Consider the following 17,877-nt stretch of genomic DNA (forward strand, 5'->3'; position numbering starts at 1 on the left):
TACGGTCCTTCCGTTTTTCCCACTGGATTCCCACGATGGAAAACCACCGAAGTGTGGTCACGAAAAGCTAATCTACCCTCCCTAATCCCTACACACGCGCACCCTCTCTCGGTTACTACTCGGCGCCCATCCGCCGTGTCGTTATGTGGACGAATGTCGGTCGCATGCAAAGGCCAACACCGGTAACGACCGCCATTGCCTTGGGCCGTGTGGAGGGAACACACAGCCTCGTTGCCACCGCACGCTTCCCATGGGCACGTACTTTCAATTCAAGATCAATTTGTTTATGTTTATGTTGGTTGGCTCTACTCCCCACTCGCTCGGTCGGTGGCCCATCCACTGCCAGCTCGTCATTATACTCAGGGTAAATGGCAGGACGAGCCGTCGTAATATGTGCGTGTCGTGCGAAATCATAAAATGGACGATGGGCGGAATGGGCGAGCGAGAAGACCCTTCGGTGAGACGTGGTCAACGTTGTGTTTATCCAGCTGATCCTTGTGTTGTACAAGTCATTGAACCGTATTCCGTAAGACACCGCCGTCTTTGCACCAGACGGGCGTCCACTGAGTCCGTTAAATAAGCCGAACACAACACCGAACGATGAAATACACAATCTGGAGCGCTGATTTTGAAGATACGCTCAAGCAAAGACACGGGGGTTTTTTTTGTTCTCTTTCGGTGCCAATTGTAGCCTACCTTCAGGCGTTTAGGATGAAGATATTTCATTTTGGGTAAATTAAACTGACGCCCCCTGCTGTGCATTTTCACTAACGCTTACAATAACAGCCAGACTTCAAAGCATCACCAATCAAATTTGTTTTCCACGCTTTGTGTCCGCCATGCCGTGCGCCGCCCAACCGGTAGGGCGGCGTGAGACATTCCCTACCCAAGCTGTCCCATTGCAGCTCGTTCTCTCTACTGCTGCCACCGGAGGGAATTAACTCGAACGATTACAAGTTGAGTTGTCATTTTATTGTCTTATCACTCCCATCGCATCAAATCGTTCGTGTGACGCAACAACGGCCGTGTTAAATGAGCGTCCATTTTTTCCCTTAAGGCGTCACACGATGGTAACATCATCAAATTGTGCTTTATTTTCTATTCCCTGCGTACTTTAGCGCTGCCCCTGTCGCTGTTGTTTGGGGCCACATAAAACGAGTCCTTACCACACGCAACTCCGTAGTCCGCTGGTCGTGAAGCAGAGAAGAAAGGAGACGGGGGAAGACGGAATGTTTACGCAAAGTGTGCAATTAAGATAGAAAGCAATGGAATTCCGTATCTTTTTTACGCTTGATAATAGACATGTTTAAAAAAGGATTTTCCTGCGCGGACTCAATTGAAAGATTGGAGCGAATTTGTTATGATTTTTACAACGTAATTTATTATTTTTTCTACACCAGTTTGATTCCCTGTATTTAAATGATTCTACTCACTTTCCACCCTGCAAAAGCACTGTGTGGCACATATATTGTCGAACACAGTTACACGTCGGGTTTGGTCGTACGAAACTTACAAGCACACATTTGCCATTTGCCCACGGGGAAAAGTTAAAGTTTTCCGTACGGAGAAAAAGGCAGCTACCGTGAAAATACATCGAACACCCATGAGCGTGCCATCAGCTGGCGACACCACTGCTTCGTGCAGCTTCTTCAGCCCTGGGGGGCGACACGACTAGCGGGAGCTTGGGGAACCAGAAAAAAAGGACAAGCGGCTGGAAAACCGTCAAACTTTTCGTACCAATGCTCTTCCACAGCGCCCCCTCCCCCCGGCTTGAACTGGGTGGGTGACAATTTTTCCCTCAAGGACATTTTTCTTCCGATGGTTCCGTGGGGTTTTTTTTGCCGGTCGGAAAACCTTCGGCACAAGAAGTGGACCGAAGGCGGGATCTTGAGACGAGCTTGAAAAGTGACAATAAAATCCCACGCTTTTCCACCCAACTCGACCCGCAAAACCGACTTACGAACAAAATGTCCCCAAACGGGGGGAAGCAATAGGTCTTTCGGGTCGGTGTATTGGCCTCCATTGGCTTTCCTTTATCCGGAACTACCGATTGTGCTCTTGCGTGTAACTAGCAGCGTGAATTCGAAGCGTGTATGTAGGAAGCTTCACTTACGAAAAAACGTCAGTGTTAAGGAGATAAGGAAGGAACGGTTCCAGAGATTACAAGCCAACACAGCCGGACTTTGGGCCGGAACGGTGCGCCTTGGCATAACTGCGAAAGAATGCGATTCCGAGCATCATCGCAAGACTGATGGAAAATCGGCTTTGCTCTGCGTACTTCGAAGTGCGCGTCGCACAAACGTGGGAACAGTTAGAGGGTGTGTGTAGGCGTTCGAGCCTTCTTCCTACCAGCTCCATTCGAAGATGCACTTGATTTGACGTATTTCTTTTATTTGTGCTGCTTTGTGCTCGGGCAGTCCTCAATTCAATCGAAAAGATAGTAACTCTTTTGTACCGCATCAAACCATCATCATCATCATCATCATCATCATCAGGTTCAAAAGATTGGGGAGCAAAAACGGGGAGCTTCATTAGTCAGTGTCCTCGGAAAATGGGGATTTGTAACAGCTCTCTCTCTCTCTCTCTCTCTTCGCTTGCCAGATTTTCCAAAGATTTATCAACGCCATTGTAAATGGAATCCCCTCCCCCCAGACCAACCTCGGCACTGAATAAGATTTATGAATTCCACGTAAAATCATAATCGCTTTCACATCAACGCTCTCGCACTCCTGTCGAGCTGATTTCATTGCTTATCGTTTCGGTAGCACACTGGGTAGCAGAATTGTGTCACTTCATTTTCCAAACTCGGGCAGCAAAGTTGTAATTCTATAAAAGCTGCTTATGGTTGGGAAATTATAGCAAAAACCCCAACTCCCCGTTATACCGTACGTTCGAACACAATATTGACTTTCAACCTCCACAGCTCGTTGAAGCCAAGCCACAGCTCTTCCAGTTTCTTCCCACAGCCCGAGCTGCTGGTGCAGGAGGAATATCGGATGCCGACCGACCATGGGGATGTTTATTTGTTGTTACAAACACTTTCCATCTCACACATGCTGCTGGGAGTCACACACACGCACACTGTGCCAGAAATGTTGCGCTGGTGGTGGTGGTGGTGGAATTTTTAATATCATAAATCAGATGATATGCCAGGATGAACCTTGGGCTAGAACGACATTATCCGCTTAGCGGAGGAGCCTCTCTCTGTGTGTCTCACGCAGCTGCACGCACTTCTTCCTATCTGCAAAGTTTTCTCAACGCAACACATCCATCCCAACACATATAGTGCTGGAACGTTCTTGCAGCTTCGACGTAGCGCCGTGAATAGAAACGATCATAAACATAAGCTTATGTTGTTCGGTGGCTCGTAATGTGAAATAATGTTGCGCGCACATCCTTCACCCTGGCGGCTGTAGGAGGGCGCTAATGCTTTACGAGGGGCGTCCGGGAAGGGGTTTGTTTATCTCGCCCAAGTGTTTGCCGTGTGGCGAATCGTTAACCCACGGAGAGGAGGCGCATGTGGAAAAGTCGCCGTTTTTGTTTTTTTGTGCCACTCCTCAGAACCAGCCAGATCATTTGTGACAGAGAAAGATAATCTCGAATGAAGGGGGAGGCGAAGTTGTTTCTTTTTTTTTTGCATCTTACAAACACAAAAGAAGACGATCTTTTAAAAAGGGTTCTCCAAGGACAATGGGGTTTTCAAGTGTGAAAGGAATGCAATTTTCCTCCCCAGCTCGCCAGCTTTTATGAGTAGAAGTTTGCAGTAAAGCACACACAAAAAAAAACATTTATTGCGCTTTTGAAAGCAAACCTTAAATTTGGATGCTTGTTAACCTGTTTAATTAAAAGTATCAAAAATAAAAACAGCCCAGTGGCCCATTTAATTCCATTGGGTATAACAACAATAATTACATTCCTGCAGTAACTCGTCACACTAAAAATACATCACTGGTGGAGGAACAATGCGAAGAAACAATGAAGTTTCTCGGAATGCTTTACGAGAGTACCGTTTGTTGGGGTATATTCTTTTTGTTGTTAATTAGAAAAATTACCTTACGATCGTGGAGGTTGCTGGAAAAATGCTTGGAAAACCCAAATTGTGCCCGAAGGAAGTAATTGAATGGCAAACTCTGCTTAACGACGAAGCGAACTTTATCAGGTACATATTTATGTGCAGCAATGGTTAGAGCAGGAAAACTATTACACAGTATTATTACTAGGGAAATAATTTAGCAACGATTTATGGCCAAAAGAATTCCGATCCGGTCGCACGGAACTGCTCCAACATTCATTAATTAATGAAGCGTCGCGCTGAGAACCGAACTTGAGCGAGCGTTGATTGACAAGAACGGTCGGAAAATTGGGGGGTGGGGTGGTGGAACCGACAGTGTCAACCCTTGTCAATTGGCGAGAAATGTGAGGAAAAGTGTTTTCCCAGCAAGAACAAAAAAAACCACCCCCTCCCTGAACATTCGAGTAGCAAATGGATAAAATGAATCCTTTGTTTCCTGCTTGAAATCAGAAGACATTTATCGCAGAATGAGCCCGGTGTGAGATGATACTGAAAAGCAGCAGCACGAATTGAATTTTAAGGTTGTTTTTTTCTTCTGGCTGTGTTTTGATTTTACAGCTTCCCTCCTTCCCGGTACATGCCACATTCGATGCTTTGCCCTCCGAAAGCTTCTTATCTTTTTCGCGCTTGCTTGCGTTCCTGCTCATGGTTTTGTGTATCAATCGGTAACATAATTGCATAATCCTGTTTATCGATCAAGCGATGAATAAATACTTTGCTGATCCTTTTCCCCCCGCACCCCGCCAACCCCGGATTAGAACGTGTTTTTGGGCGGTGTTACCGGGTTCGTGATCCGGGAACATCCGGGAGTTTGGGGGCTTTATGTTGGGAGCGCTTTTGCTGACGGATAACAGAGCATAAATAATCGTGTCTCCTCGTCTACTGTTCCTCGATCATCGGGATTGACTCGGGATTATATAGGGGAAGTGGACAGAGGAAGTTCGGGGGGGGGGGGGGTGTTCCTGTTGATGGTGCAGCTTTTCAATACAGGATACACAATTATGTTGCCAACACGCAAATGTTTGTAAATCTTCCTGTTCTTCCTCGCCCCACATACAGAGGAAAGCTACGCGGTGGCGCGGCAGCTTAATGTTGATGTGGCTTTAGGTGAGTTTTTTTATTTTTGCACAAACCCGGCACCCGGAAAGTATCATTCAACCGACGACTACACAAGAGGATGGTAGAACACCGGAAAACACCACCACACCGCTAAGATGTTGACGAATTAGAAGCCGTTCATCATCTTCACCCGGGATAAGAGGTTGGCCGGATGGCACTCCTCGAACCTGATGCGAATTGGGCGGACGCCAACGTCTCCATATCTCTCTCCCGCGCCCAGTACCTTCTTCGCTTATCATCGTCGGGGATATTTGGTCGTCGCTTATCGCACGTCTAATCCGTCTTCCGTTTTGCGGAGGATGCTTTGCGCGTTTGGCCCACCACACTTCTCGGCTTGATTATCACGATGAAGGTAATGATGATGGTGCGCGCCTGTATGACTGTGTGCGTGTTGCTGGTGGTCAGCGCAAGCAAAGAGCAACCCGGATTGTGACCACCCCGCGAAAAAAAACCAAGAAGGTTCTTCCACAAGACTTGATGCAGAAGATCGGTGTGTTGTGGTCCCAACAGCAGACAAAAAAAAAATGCTACCGATTTTCCCATTACTCCCCCCTTTTCTAGGGGGTTGGAGAATAAAAGGAAAAGCATTTCACCTTCACTTTCGGCTCGTTTCAAGGATAAGCAGGGTGAGATATGTGGGTGGGTTGTTTCGGGGGGTTTTTTTCTGTTCGTCCTTTCACAGGAATATCAAACCAAACGGAAACAGGATATGGCGGCGTCAGACCAGAGTCTTATCTAGTTTGCTTTAGCTGAAATGACTCTGAATGGCAAAAAAAAATCTATGCTTCACAACACAGAGAGAGAGAGAGAGAGAGAGATATGGAGGGTTTCAATAGCTATCACCATCTCTCTTCCCCCGATTCCGGGCATATCCGCTTGTATCGTTATGTGAGCATTTTCTTGGGAAGCATTGTCATTAGTGTGAAAATTTTCTTCTGCTTTTGGGTGTTTGCAATCACGAGATGGGATACACCAGTGGAGATGGGGGCTTGACACAGCAGCAGGATTCGTTGTTTTTGTGTGTGCTTTTTCTCTCTCTCCTGGTGTTTACGTCGTATCGTCGTGTGATCGATAGCACAGGCAGATGTGTGGAGTGTGTAGGTGCAATGAAATGATATAGCACCGCGGTGTGTCCTTTCTGGCCAGCGTTTTCTTTTCTTTTCTTTTTTGTTGGGAAGGAAACACACAGCATAAAGGAGGAAACAAATATGGCCACTCCGTTCCACCTTGGAGTTTTCCGCATTCCGCTACACCATTAGTAGAAATGGAGGTTTAGTATATGGTACCTACCATAAAAAAAAGATTTCACCGTTACTATATTCCACCTCCCATTTAGTAGTTGCCCCGTGCTGGGATATTGTGACGCGAAGGCGTTGCGAATGTTCCGATTCTGTGCCGCGCGTTTTCTCAATTGCCAATGTTTTATTATTTATTCCCATTATTATTACTCTTTTTGTTGGCTGTTGTGGCTGTGTTCTGCTTCCAACTTCTGCTCGCTACTAATAATCGAGGTTGGTGAATGTGTGGCTGTGTAGGTGGTTTGAGGTTAGCCAAACAATTTTACTGCTCGCTGGTACCACCAACATTCCCCCTCGCCTCACGTGGTCAGCAGAATTCAGAATTGTGGCGTGCGTTTTTCGGTACCGAGAGCCGAATGAAATGTGTGGCGAAAAAGCCGCAGCAAAAGAAATATGTTAAGCTTTTTATTCTCTCCCTCAAAACTCGCACATCCACCCGAGGGCGAAGCGGTCTGCTGCTAAACGCAGGCAGACAGTAGAAGCACCAGTAGCAGCACCAGCAGCAGCAGTTGACAAGAGAAGTGGTGGACAATAAATTTTCATCAAATTTCACAACGCTTTTCGCGCGCGCTCCTGCAACAACTACAGCAACAACAACAAAAAACACCTCCCCCACCCCCCCAACGTGCTTTTGCTTTGCACTCCACCAATCCCCACCCGTACACCCCCGTGGGGTTTGTTTTTCGTGCTTTTCGATATAAATATAAATCCCATTTGTTGTTGCCATTGTTCATAGAAGTGGAAAAGTGGATCAAAATCTAATGAAAAGTTGGGTGACGTAAGGGCGGGAAGAGGAGTGCGCGGTGGAGGGGAGGAGGGAAAACGGGATGAACCAAAAGAAAGCTTAGGGCGGGTGGAGGAGGAAGTTTGCCGGTGGGAAGTGTGGGAATCGAATGGATTATTTATGTTATGTTGATGCTGGTCACACACGAAAAGTTTTGGGCTGTTCGCTCGCTTTGCTCGCCCTACGAGATCCCGCAAGTGTATGTTGGCCTTAGCGCAGTTGGATGAATAGCAGAAGGCGCAGGTCAGCTGGGGTTTAGTGCTTAGTATGGCAATTAACAACGGAATGCATATCTAGATTAGTGGGATATGCTTTACGAATCGTTATAAGGACACGCGCTTCAAAGAAGGTCCTTCGTTGTTTTGTTTTATTTTTTTCCCTTCCCATTCTTCCTCTCGATTGTCAGTTTCGGAAGGTTGTGTCTTCCGCTCATACTTTGTCAGTTGTTTTTCCACCCTCCATAGCAGCGCCCTGCTTTCTCCTTGGTGATTGTGGCGCTTCATTGCCGAATATTGTATCGATCAAACGGATGGCACCGAAGGGGGGCGGGGGGATGGGACGTGCTCTAAATAGTTTGATTTATTTGTTTGTTTGATTCGACTGTACCCGCGCGTGTGTGTATGTCTCGCGCTGTTATAAAGCAAACCATAAAAAGGCGAGCATAAACTTTGTGTACATCGTTTTATGATTTTGCATACGAGCACTCTCGCACAAAGCCAGCGGAAAGGAGGAGCCGTAGACATAATCTGTTTGACCGCGCTTAACATGCAAATCTGGACAATATTCCAATTTGTTGTTCAATGCCGCGCGGCTACAAAACCAAACCCACACACACATTCCATCAGTCTGTCAAACATGGACGAGTCGTTCGCCGTTGCGTTTCATTTCCCGAGCGTCGTTACGCAAGAGGAAAAGCCCTACCCAACGAGGCGGTACTGATTTTCGCTGCAACTTTGCAACGCACAGAGCCCACGCTTTCCCGGAGACGGAAAAGATAAACACACACACACATACAAACACACACGGGTGGACAAATACCCTTTTGCGATATTACCCTGAGAAATCCTCAAAAATAATGCAGCGCCCCCTATCGGAACTTTGTGAAAGCACAACGGAAAGCGACACAAGCAAGAACGCTCCCTAGCGGCGAGTGACACGAACCAAGCAACTTGCACAGGACGAATATCCTTTATCGTGGACACAAACCAAAAAAAAAACAGGCAGGAAAAGTGTTCGAGCTTTTCCGCTGCTGCGGCGCATGCTAGCTGATGAAAAGGAAACCATTTTTGCTCGCGTGTGACGTTGTTGACCGTTTCAACACCGAGGGTGCGTTGTGTGGTCAATGTTCCTTTCCATTTCGCTTCGCTAACAACTAATAAACAGAGAGAAGAAAAAAAACGCCACCGAGCGCTAGTGCGCATGTTTCTTCCAATAACTAATGAAAAGTAATCAGCGTTAGTTTATTCGTTCGTTTATTCCGGCTCTATATATATACACGCTGCTTTCCAGCAATTTGTCCCCGCTGTCGTCCCATTTACCCTCCCCGTGTTGCTAAAAATAAGCGCAACGTATCATCCTGTGGGACCGGACGGCACTGACTCAAGGGCAATCGTAAAGGATTTCCATGGAATCCTCAGCCCCCACTCAGTTGCCCGTGTACACCGGCAAGGGTAATTCTCGGAATCGGCTTAATTCGCCTTGTCCACCCGGGGGGAATGGATGATGAATGACGTAGCCGGTGAAATTTGTCTCTCTGGCAAGCTTTCGCTGTTGATTAATATTTTGCAAAATGCAAGTCCCCTCCCCCCTGGCACCGGCACCAACAGACCGTGCGCGCACCACCGGGCCACGGCATTGTTGTTTCGGGGATAATAAACAGGGGTGTACAACACAACCGTGGTCGTTTCATCTTTTTCGCATGGGACTTTGGTGTGGCAATCTGTCGGTAGGGAGTTGCGTGCGCGATGGATCGCGTATTTTTGTTTGTATGCGCATCGGCGGGCCCAGGTCTCACCCCAGCATGGAAGGGATGGTCGTAATGAAAAAGGGAAGTCCTTTGATGTCTCGTGGTGTGCGTGTGTGTGTGTGTGTCCGTAGGCTTTAATATTCAATTAAAGGGCCACGCTCACCAAACCCTCATCTGGCGGCGTACGAGATTCGCGTTACGCGTCCGTCTCTCGACGGAAATTAATGGTGAAGGGTAAAATGTGTGGAAGGGGAAGCAGGCTGCAGGAGGCTTGCCAGCGGCGTATACATCCGGGGAACTCGGGATGATTGTTTTTCATCAGCATCCTTCCGATTATCCACAGCAAAACCCGGGATACGGGAGAAAGAACCTGTAACAAGCGCAGGATCTTTCCGGCGTAGCTCATACTCATCCAATTCCTCCCTCGCCAAAAAGGTTAGGACCATGCAATTGTCACGAATTAAGTAGCTTTCTTTTCGGAACTCCCTCCTGGAAGCCGCCACCGTTTGCTCGCGGAACAAATCGATAACTTCACTAGCTGCTTTGGTATTGCCGTGGGTTTGCCGTACCAAAAAGACACGATTGACACGACGAGAAAAGGATATTCTGAGCCCGCGTGTACGCGCACGCACAGCGTCGTCTGGTTAAAGTCATTGAAATGTCAAAGTAGATATTAATCTCTCAAAGTCACATCCTCGCGGTAGTCCTCCTCACCATTTCCAGCTAACCTCAGAATTGGTGCTACTAAAATAGTCCTTATAATAACAGCGTCTTTAATATGCTTTTCCCGCACAGTTCTCAAAGTTTCGTCTTCTGCCACGAACACACCACGCCACGGACTGTCGCGCATCCGGTGTGGTGGTTCGTTCCGGATCCGGGTGTCCGGATGTGTAGCAAGAACAGATCGATAATCGCGAGGGCTGTCGAGCGACGCTCAACCACACACGACGCAGTCTATTGTATCATTGTGGTGTGGTGTTGCAAGGGGGAGGGCTGGCTGCATCATGTGCCTTCCCTCTTTCTCTTCCACCGGTCCCCTTTGCCAAAGGACATTGCCTGCAGAACAGCCCACAAAAAAAAGTCTCTCGAACACGGATCCAATTGGCCCGTGCTGAATTTCTTACTCCTTCACATTGACGACTGGGGGGCAGGAATTGGGCAGGCTGGTCTTTTTTATCGCAACAAAATGACGACGTTAGGATGGATGGGAAACATTTATGCTAAATGAAGCACCGTGGTTACCCCCCCATGCAGGGAGAGCGGGCGAACACAGAGCGCGCGTGTGTGGCTCGCTGTCGGTGAGAGTGAAACACTGCGATGGAGTGCCTCTGTTTCGCCGCCATCTTGAATAATAGGGTTGGTCTGTACGAGCCGTTTTCGGGGATTTGCTTCTTCTTCGCCTTAATGCACATAGCCCTGTGTCACCGCGCTATGTTCTAGAGGGGGGTCATTTCATCCCCCGTCTCCCCACCAATGGCGGCTCCACCATAGTTAATCCACAGTGGCACACAAGGGCCCGGGGCTTATCTGCATGTCGATCGAACTCTACTTTGGCATGTTAGAAGCACCTAATCCAATTAGAGTGTGGCTCCACTGCTACGGTGAGGACAAAACCTGGGACACACGAGTGCTATTCCGTGGGTGCTGTTTTCTGTCAGTTGCTCGTGATTGGAGTGTCCTCACAGGGGCATAAACACATGGGAACACATACATATACACACTCACACAAGCACAAACACACTTCGGTTGAGAAGAGGCTAGTGCCCCGTAGAAGTAATCCTTGTGAGGGTATCGGGTTGGAGAACCCCGGTTTTGGTTCGGAACCACTGCTCATTTACGTTCCGTTCCGGACCGAACGGGGTTAGCTCACAATCGGATGTATCGTGTGGAAGGATGAAAACCCTAGCGTCGGTGGAAATGTCCCGAAACAACAGTAAACTAGGCAAAAAGTACTGCTGTGACAGGACAATATCATCGACGGCTAGAGGACGTTCCCGTGCGTAAGTGTGTCCGGAAGATCTTTCCAGGGACTTCCCGAAGCGACTGAAGATCCGGTATGTCCGCAATAGCGTGTGAGTTACCGTGAGCCAGAGGCACCCGCTTTTTGCCGACTTAGATCCGCGAACACAAATTTTCACCAGTTCCCCATCATCGTTTCCCAACACTTCTGCAAATCACCACGGTTCCAATCGGGAAAAAAAGGAAAATGGCGCTCGGCGTTAAGAATCCATGCCACGGCAGTGTTGGCGGACCACAACTCTTGCGGGTGTCGCACCTTTTTGGCACTGTGTTTCGACTACTGCTTGCCAAATGGAATCATCCTGTGTGTGATGCTTTGCGACGGAAAAAACGCGAGCACACGCCTCCCTCGCCTTTCCCACAAACACACACACAGAGAGATGCACGTACACATATACACACTAATGAAGGAGCGGGTTCGGCGTGAAGAAAAGCTCACTTAACTGCGTACCTCCCACCAGTGCACACACACACACACAGAGAGTGTTGTCTCGAGGACTTGGGTTGGTTCAGTGGGTGGATGGGTGTGGGTGTGTGCGTGTGTGTGTATGCCACGCTACAACATTCCCCGGAATTCGGTGACGATATGAAACGCGCGCACCACCGTGCAAGTGTGCGCCTGGTTACGGTGGTAGTTGTTCTTGCTGGCGTACACGTTTCAATTGTGTGCGGGAGAAGAACACGGTGGTGCCCCCGATGCCTTTTGCGCTACTTTGCAGTTGCCGTGCGTACCTTTGGCAACCTCACTACCACCCTCCATATTTACTACAAGGGCGATATGTGGTGCTCGCCTCAGGATTCAGCAAAAAGATGATGAGCTACGGTGCAGGACGAAAGAGAGAGAAAGAGAGGGAGAAAGGGAGAGAGAGCAAAGAAACACTGGGTGGATTTGATAAGATATACCACGCCGTCCTCCGCCTTCGTTTGCAGAACTTTTGAACGTTTGGCTTATATGCGGCAAAGAAGCTTAAACTTAACACCGCTTTTCCTTAACTAACAAACTTTGATGTGTCGGACGGGGACCACCTTTAGAAGCAAGTGTGGCCTCCACACCTTTCGAAATGCTCCATCTTGCCGCTAGGTTGAGATCTTGATTCTCTAAAGGAAGAATAATGGAGGTGACTCTCTACTACTATGTGGCAGATCCGCACTGCTCGAGCCAATCCTAACGACTAAAGGGACGGATACTTCCCTTTATCCGGCGCCGGAGTTCCCCGGTGGTGTCATGACAACACCAGCCACACGGGGCTTGGTGCACACATACACGCACCAAGCAGTCACAGCGCGCACACGCACGCGCCCCCATTCCTTGCCAAAGGACTATTAGGAGCAGCAAATCTTATACCTTCTCGTATGTATAGGGGCTGCGTATCGTTGTGTGAGTGATTGCGCACACACCCAAGAGAGAGAGAGAGCGAGAGAGAGAGGGTGGACTGTAGCTTTTATCCTTAAAACAAGCAACGTGTGTTAAACTTATTCCAGCACAATACCCCTCAATGCTATCCAGGCGAATCCTTCGGGAAAGTTTGGTGCAAAGACATAATTTTCGTGAGCTCTTGCTACCTTGTAGGACCTTACAGGACATATCCTAACAAGATCCTAATTTCAGCTCCACACACACACACACACATACTTGGTCGGAAAATTCCTGCAAAGTATAGAGAAAGTTCCGTACTCAGTGGCAAGTGGCCATATCCCGGCATATCGGCAAATGCCTGCCGAGAAAGAAGCACTATCGCACATACACATCCGTATTGGAAAGGCAAAAAGTTCTCTCTCCCCGGACATGCGCACATCCCTGATGGCTCATGTTGGGCAGGTTCCGACAAATGAAGCGACTGTAACTGTAAGCTCTCATTTTTGGGGTGCCCGTTCGCTTTTCCGTGTGCGTGTGTTGGTGCACAATTCCCATTGATGACGTCAAAAACGGTGCTAACCCATCGCTGGTCACCCTATTTCCAACGATTGAATTCCCGGTACTTCGCCCAATTCTTTTCATCCGCTCTCCTTCCTATGCGTCGTCTTCCAGTGTTTTTTTTCCCCGCTCGTCGTCCTAGTTGCGCCAAGGATCCCTCATGTTTTTTTGTTTTAAATCTTGCAACTTGCAAAATCTCTCCCAAGCACTAGCAGCTCTGGATCTCTACAAAGCGACAAGAAAGGGAGAGTTTTTTCTTCTGTGTGCTGCTGTCCCCACAACAGAGGGGCTCGGATGAGAAAGGATGAAAATCAATAGCGTTTCATCGTGGAGAGTTTATGCGTTTGCCGGTATCGGGGTGCTATTGTTAGCAGTGTGTGGTCGTCGGCATTGTGTTTATGCAACTGAGACCACCTTCACGGAGGGTTGGCCTGAAATGTATGCCCTAACGTAGAGTAACGAATAGAAATTTACAGCCAAACAACGCTGGATTTGTCGGAAAATTCTTGGTCGAATCGTTGTTCGGTTTATTGAAGATCTTACAAGGCATTGCTGGGCACCTGGTTGTGTAGGAGGTCTATCTATCTTTCATGACCCATTACAAATTCTACTTGAATGCATTTTTAATCAGATTCATTCGGAATAATCCCCAGCAGAGTTTCTAAAAATGAAACCACAATTATCTAAGCCTTGAATCGCACCCGGTAGTAATTCTGCAACCCAAAACGCATACATATCGGTCACCATAAGACCGACCTGCTTTCGTCCGGCTATCCGGACATCGGGTTTCACGTAGAGTGAGTATGGTAGCTGCGGATTCTAGGTCGTTCCGGACTTCCGCTCTCGCCCTTTCGGCTACACTGACGAGCGGACTTCACAAACACATCGGCGAACAGTGGGCATGAACAATATAACACACGCACACGCCCATGGACGCACACACTTCTCAATAATCACGAGGGTTCGAGTTCAACGCCCTATTTCGGAAGCTCTCCTCGTAGCATTCTCGTCTCCCTCATATCCTGACGCGATTAAGGTATCCCTTACAGTGCGGGGTTCTTCGAGGTGAACATGTTTTTCATCCGAAAGAATTATAGTTCCCAGCACTTGACAAGATACAACCAACAAAGGAGAACAAGAGAGAGAGAGAGAGAGAAAGAGAGAGAGAGAGAGAGAGAGAGAGAGAGAACTACATTACAATGTGTGTTAGGGGCAAAAGGGATTACTTCCACCATTATCCTTGCCGCACACGAGTGCTGGATTTGCTGTGTGAGTTAGTAACCCCGTTCTTCCGGTTGTTGTAACCTGTTGTTTTCCGTCTGCCGATGAGTAGGTTAAGTTGTTCTGGTACACGGCCGGTCTGGACCGGTCCCAGTACAAAAAAAAAGTGGGTTTAGTTACGGCCCTGGCCACCGGTATGCCTGCCAGGTGAAAATCCATTCCCACCTGTCATGTGACTGCTGCCACGACTAAGACAAGGGCTTGACGGCTTTATTCATGCGGGTCGGACATGATTGGCACGAGAGTGTGTGGCCGAAAGTTAGGGAACCTTTTCCTTTCCTGGGGTTGAACACCTCCAAAGAGATCTCCTCGTCTCGCAACTCTCGCATAAGAAGAAGGAGCGTACCCCGGCGAATAATCTGGGGCTTGGCCTAGTGCGCTGGTCAATGATGGAAATTATTTAATGTTTGTTGCCCCGATCCAGTTGCTGTTTAACACGCAACCTATTAATCCTTTACCGGATGGCCCTCGGAAAAGGGAGGTATGAATACGGAGCTTGTGGCATAGTTTCGCTTGAGAGTTGGCTCTTTAAAAAGAGGGGGCATAATTAAGAATTTGTTTACTTTTCATTCCTTTAGTAACACTCAAATACACTTGTAGCGCTTGAAGGCAAGAGAACTTCATTACATTGCGATACTCCGCGTCGTTTGGGAACCATGCGTAAAAGGACGGTGAGCTTTAGACTCGGTAGAAATGCCCCAACAATCCCCATGATTGATGATAGTAATTAATGATATCGGTAGGCACCGGTTTCCTTGACGTGATTGAATGTTATGGATCACTTTGAATATCGTGTCTCGGATAAATTGAAATAGTACGCAGGTGAGAAGTGTTCGGTTTCGAACGGCACCATGTAGAATGCTTTAAACAAAAAAGGGCTTTACTAACCTTTTTTTTCGGTGGATTCATAACGTCCATGGTGTCATGCGGGAACACTTTTTTGTTCAAGCTGTAGTGAAAACAAGATAACTCTATAGTACCAGCTATGCGTTTTGATGTGCGAGCATACTAACCTCACATCCACACGGGTAAAGCTAGCGTAAATTATGAAGCCCGTACATCCAATAACAGCCGTTGCCATGATCACCACCAACGGCACAACCTGTAATTGCAGTGAGAATTTGTTAGAATTTTTCAATTTACACTTTTACTTCGTTCATCAAGAATAACTGCCACGAAATATCCAACTCGACAACTTTTCCGCGTGTTTCTTCTTGTTTTTTTGGACGCATCAATTTGACAGGTGGCAGGATTGTCAAACTTCAACATACAGTAGTGACAGCAATTAGTATAAACTACTAAGCAAATTTGTAACATTTCCATGCATTTCTTTGTTGTACTTGCAGTGCCGGAACGCTAGACCCGAATGGACTTTTGGACACACACGAACTTCACCCAACACTGGTGCCACTGAAGCCGACTCTACTCACAAGCCAGGCAGCCGCCGTAGCCGCTAGCCAACAGCAAATTAAGAGGTAAGTGAAAATATCTGTTTTTCGCATCTAGTTCACATTGTGCCGGAATGTGCTATGGACGATGGTTCGCTACCAAACAAGTCATAGCAACCCTTGATCAAACGCACGTCAAACCAAGCTGTGTTGTGAGCAAGTCCACAATTGTGTCCACAGAAAATTGATATTAGCCGGAAACGTGTGTTCGTGTATATTTGAATACGCCACAACAATGCACCTATCGTCGAATGTTTGTTTTACGAAAATGGTGTTCGTTTCTTCCAAATATGTTCGCAGAGAACCGACATCACCGCAGGTACTGTCACCCCAGCAACAACCACAGCCGACCGTAACCCAGCAGCAACAGATTCAGCAACAGATCCAGCAGCAACAGGTACAGGCACAGGTTCAGCAACAACAGCAACAGGCGGCACAGCAGCAGGCACAACAGCAAGCTCAGCAGCAGGCACAGCAGCAGGCTCAGCAGCAGCAGGTGCAGGCGCAACAACAGCAGCAGGTGAATGGAGCGAGCGCGAACGGGTGCCCCAAGGGAGGCAACGCCAGCAATGGCAGCTCGTCTGGCCGCTCGACACCGAACAACGGTAGCGATCCGGCACCGGGGAAGCTGTTTGTGGGCGGATTAAGCTGGCAAACGTCGTCCGAAAAGCTGAGCGAGTATTTCGGCATGTTTGGTACGGTTACGGATGTACTGATCATGAAGGATCCCGTCACGCAGGTAGGTACAAACGAGGACTGGTGAACAATTAATTAGGTCCCATTTTTCCCATCCCCACTGAGCTTGAAACATTTCTCCATTTTGTTCTATATTTACAGCGAAGCCGAGGGTTCGGTTTCATCACATTCCAGGAGCCGAACAGTGTGGACAAGGTTCTACAGGTACCGATCCACACGCTCGACGGTAAGAAGATTGATCCGAAACACGCAACGCCGAAGAATCGGCCCAAGACCCAGTCGAACAAAACGAAGAAGATTTTTGTCGGTGGCGTAAGCCAGGACACGTCAGCCGAGGAGGTGAAGGCCTACTTCAGCCAGTTCGGCAAGGTCGAGGAAACGGTGATGCTGATGGATCAGCAGACGAAGCGCCACCGTGGGTTCGGTTTCGTGACGTTCGAGAACGAGGATGTGGTCGACCGGGTGTGTGAAATTCACTTCCACACCATCAAAAACAAGAAAGTAGAGTGCAAGAAGGCCCAGCCGAAGGAGGCGGTTGCACCGACCGCACAGCAGCTGCTGCAGAAGCGCATCATACTGGGCAATCTGGGCGTTCCGATGGCAGCGGCCGCTCCGAATTCGGCTGCCGCCGCACGTCTCGTTGGGGCGGCCCAGGCAGGCGGTAATCCAGGTCTGGTGAATCCGCTCGCAACCAACCAGCTGTTGGTGCAGGCGCAAGCTCAAGCTGCCCAGGCTGCTGCGGCAGCTGCCGCCATGCAAGTACAAAATGGTTTCGGCAAAGTCTTTACTACATATCCACCGCAACTGCATAGCTTTAGGTAAGGACTCCCCCCCCCCGGGGCACATTCATTGCCGTTCGCTTCTGTGTGCTTTCGCTTAGCAATTGTTATATTATACGTTGTTTTGTGTGTCGTCGCAGATACTCGCCATACTCCATTCCATCGGCAGCAGCCGCCGCCGCGAATGCAGCCGCAGGTGTTAATCCACTGTCGGGCGTGGCCGCCAGTCAGGCCGCCCAGGGTCAGCCGCAACAGGTGCCGCATCCGACGTCCGTGGCCGGAGCAACGGTCGCTACGCAAGCTGCCCCACAGCAGACGAACCAGCAGGCAGCCGCCGCCGCACAGATGGCCGCCGCCGGGCTGACGAACCCTTACCCGGGATACAGCCTGACCAATGTTGATATGTCGAGCTTCCAGGGCGTCGACTGGGGCTCGCTGTACGGCATGGGAATGTATGTATAAATTTCATCTATCCCCACAACCGCGCGCTCTTTCTCTCT

The 17,877-nt window shown here is 48.6% G+C and overlaps 2 protein-coding genes across 3 annotated transcripts in view; one reads left to right on the top strand and one right to left on the bottom strand.

The window, feature by feature from the left end:
- The window catches only part of LOC128309537 (RNA-binding protein Musashi homolog Rbp6), a 76,667-nt gene that overhangs the window by 53,755 nt on the left and 5,035 nt on the right, over nucleotides 1-17,877 (top strand). For both annotated transcript variants that reach the window (XM_053045955.1, XM_053045954.1), the window contains 4 exons: nucleotides 15,801-15,929; nucleotides 16,203-16,641; nucleotides 16,740-17,416; nucleotides 17,518-17,829. In XM_053045955.1, coding sequence (XP_052901915.1) covers nucleotides 15,801-15,929; nucleotides 16,203-16,641; nucleotides 16,740-17,416; nucleotides 17,518-17,829 — 1,557 coding nt within the window. The remainder of the gene's footprint in view (nucleotides 1-15,800; nucleotides 15,930-16,202; nucleotides 16,642-16,739; nucleotides 17,417-17,517; nucleotides 17,830-17,877) is intronic.
- LOC128309540 (uncharacterized) overlaps nucleotides 1-17,877 on the bottom strand; it is a 50,036-nt gene that overhangs the window by 12,115 nt on the left and 20,044 nt on the right. The window contains exons 4-5 of the mRNA XM_053045957.1: nucleotides 15,468-15,556; nucleotides 15,343-15,403 (exon numbers count right to left, since the gene is read on the bottom strand). Of these exons, the coding sequence (XP_052901917.1) occupies nucleotides 15,343-15,403; nucleotides 15,468-15,556 (150 nt within the window). The remainder of the gene's footprint in view (nucleotides 1-15,342; nucleotides 15,404-15,467; nucleotides 15,557-17,877) is intronic.

The sequence above is a fragment of the Anopheles moucheti genome, chromosome 2 (genome assembly GCF_943734755.1).
Source record: "Anopheles moucheti chromosome 2, idAnoMoucSN_F20_07, whole genome shotgun sequence".
Lineage (NCBI taxonomy): Eukaryota > Metazoa > Arthropoda > Insecta > Diptera > Culicidae > Anopheles > Anopheles moucheti.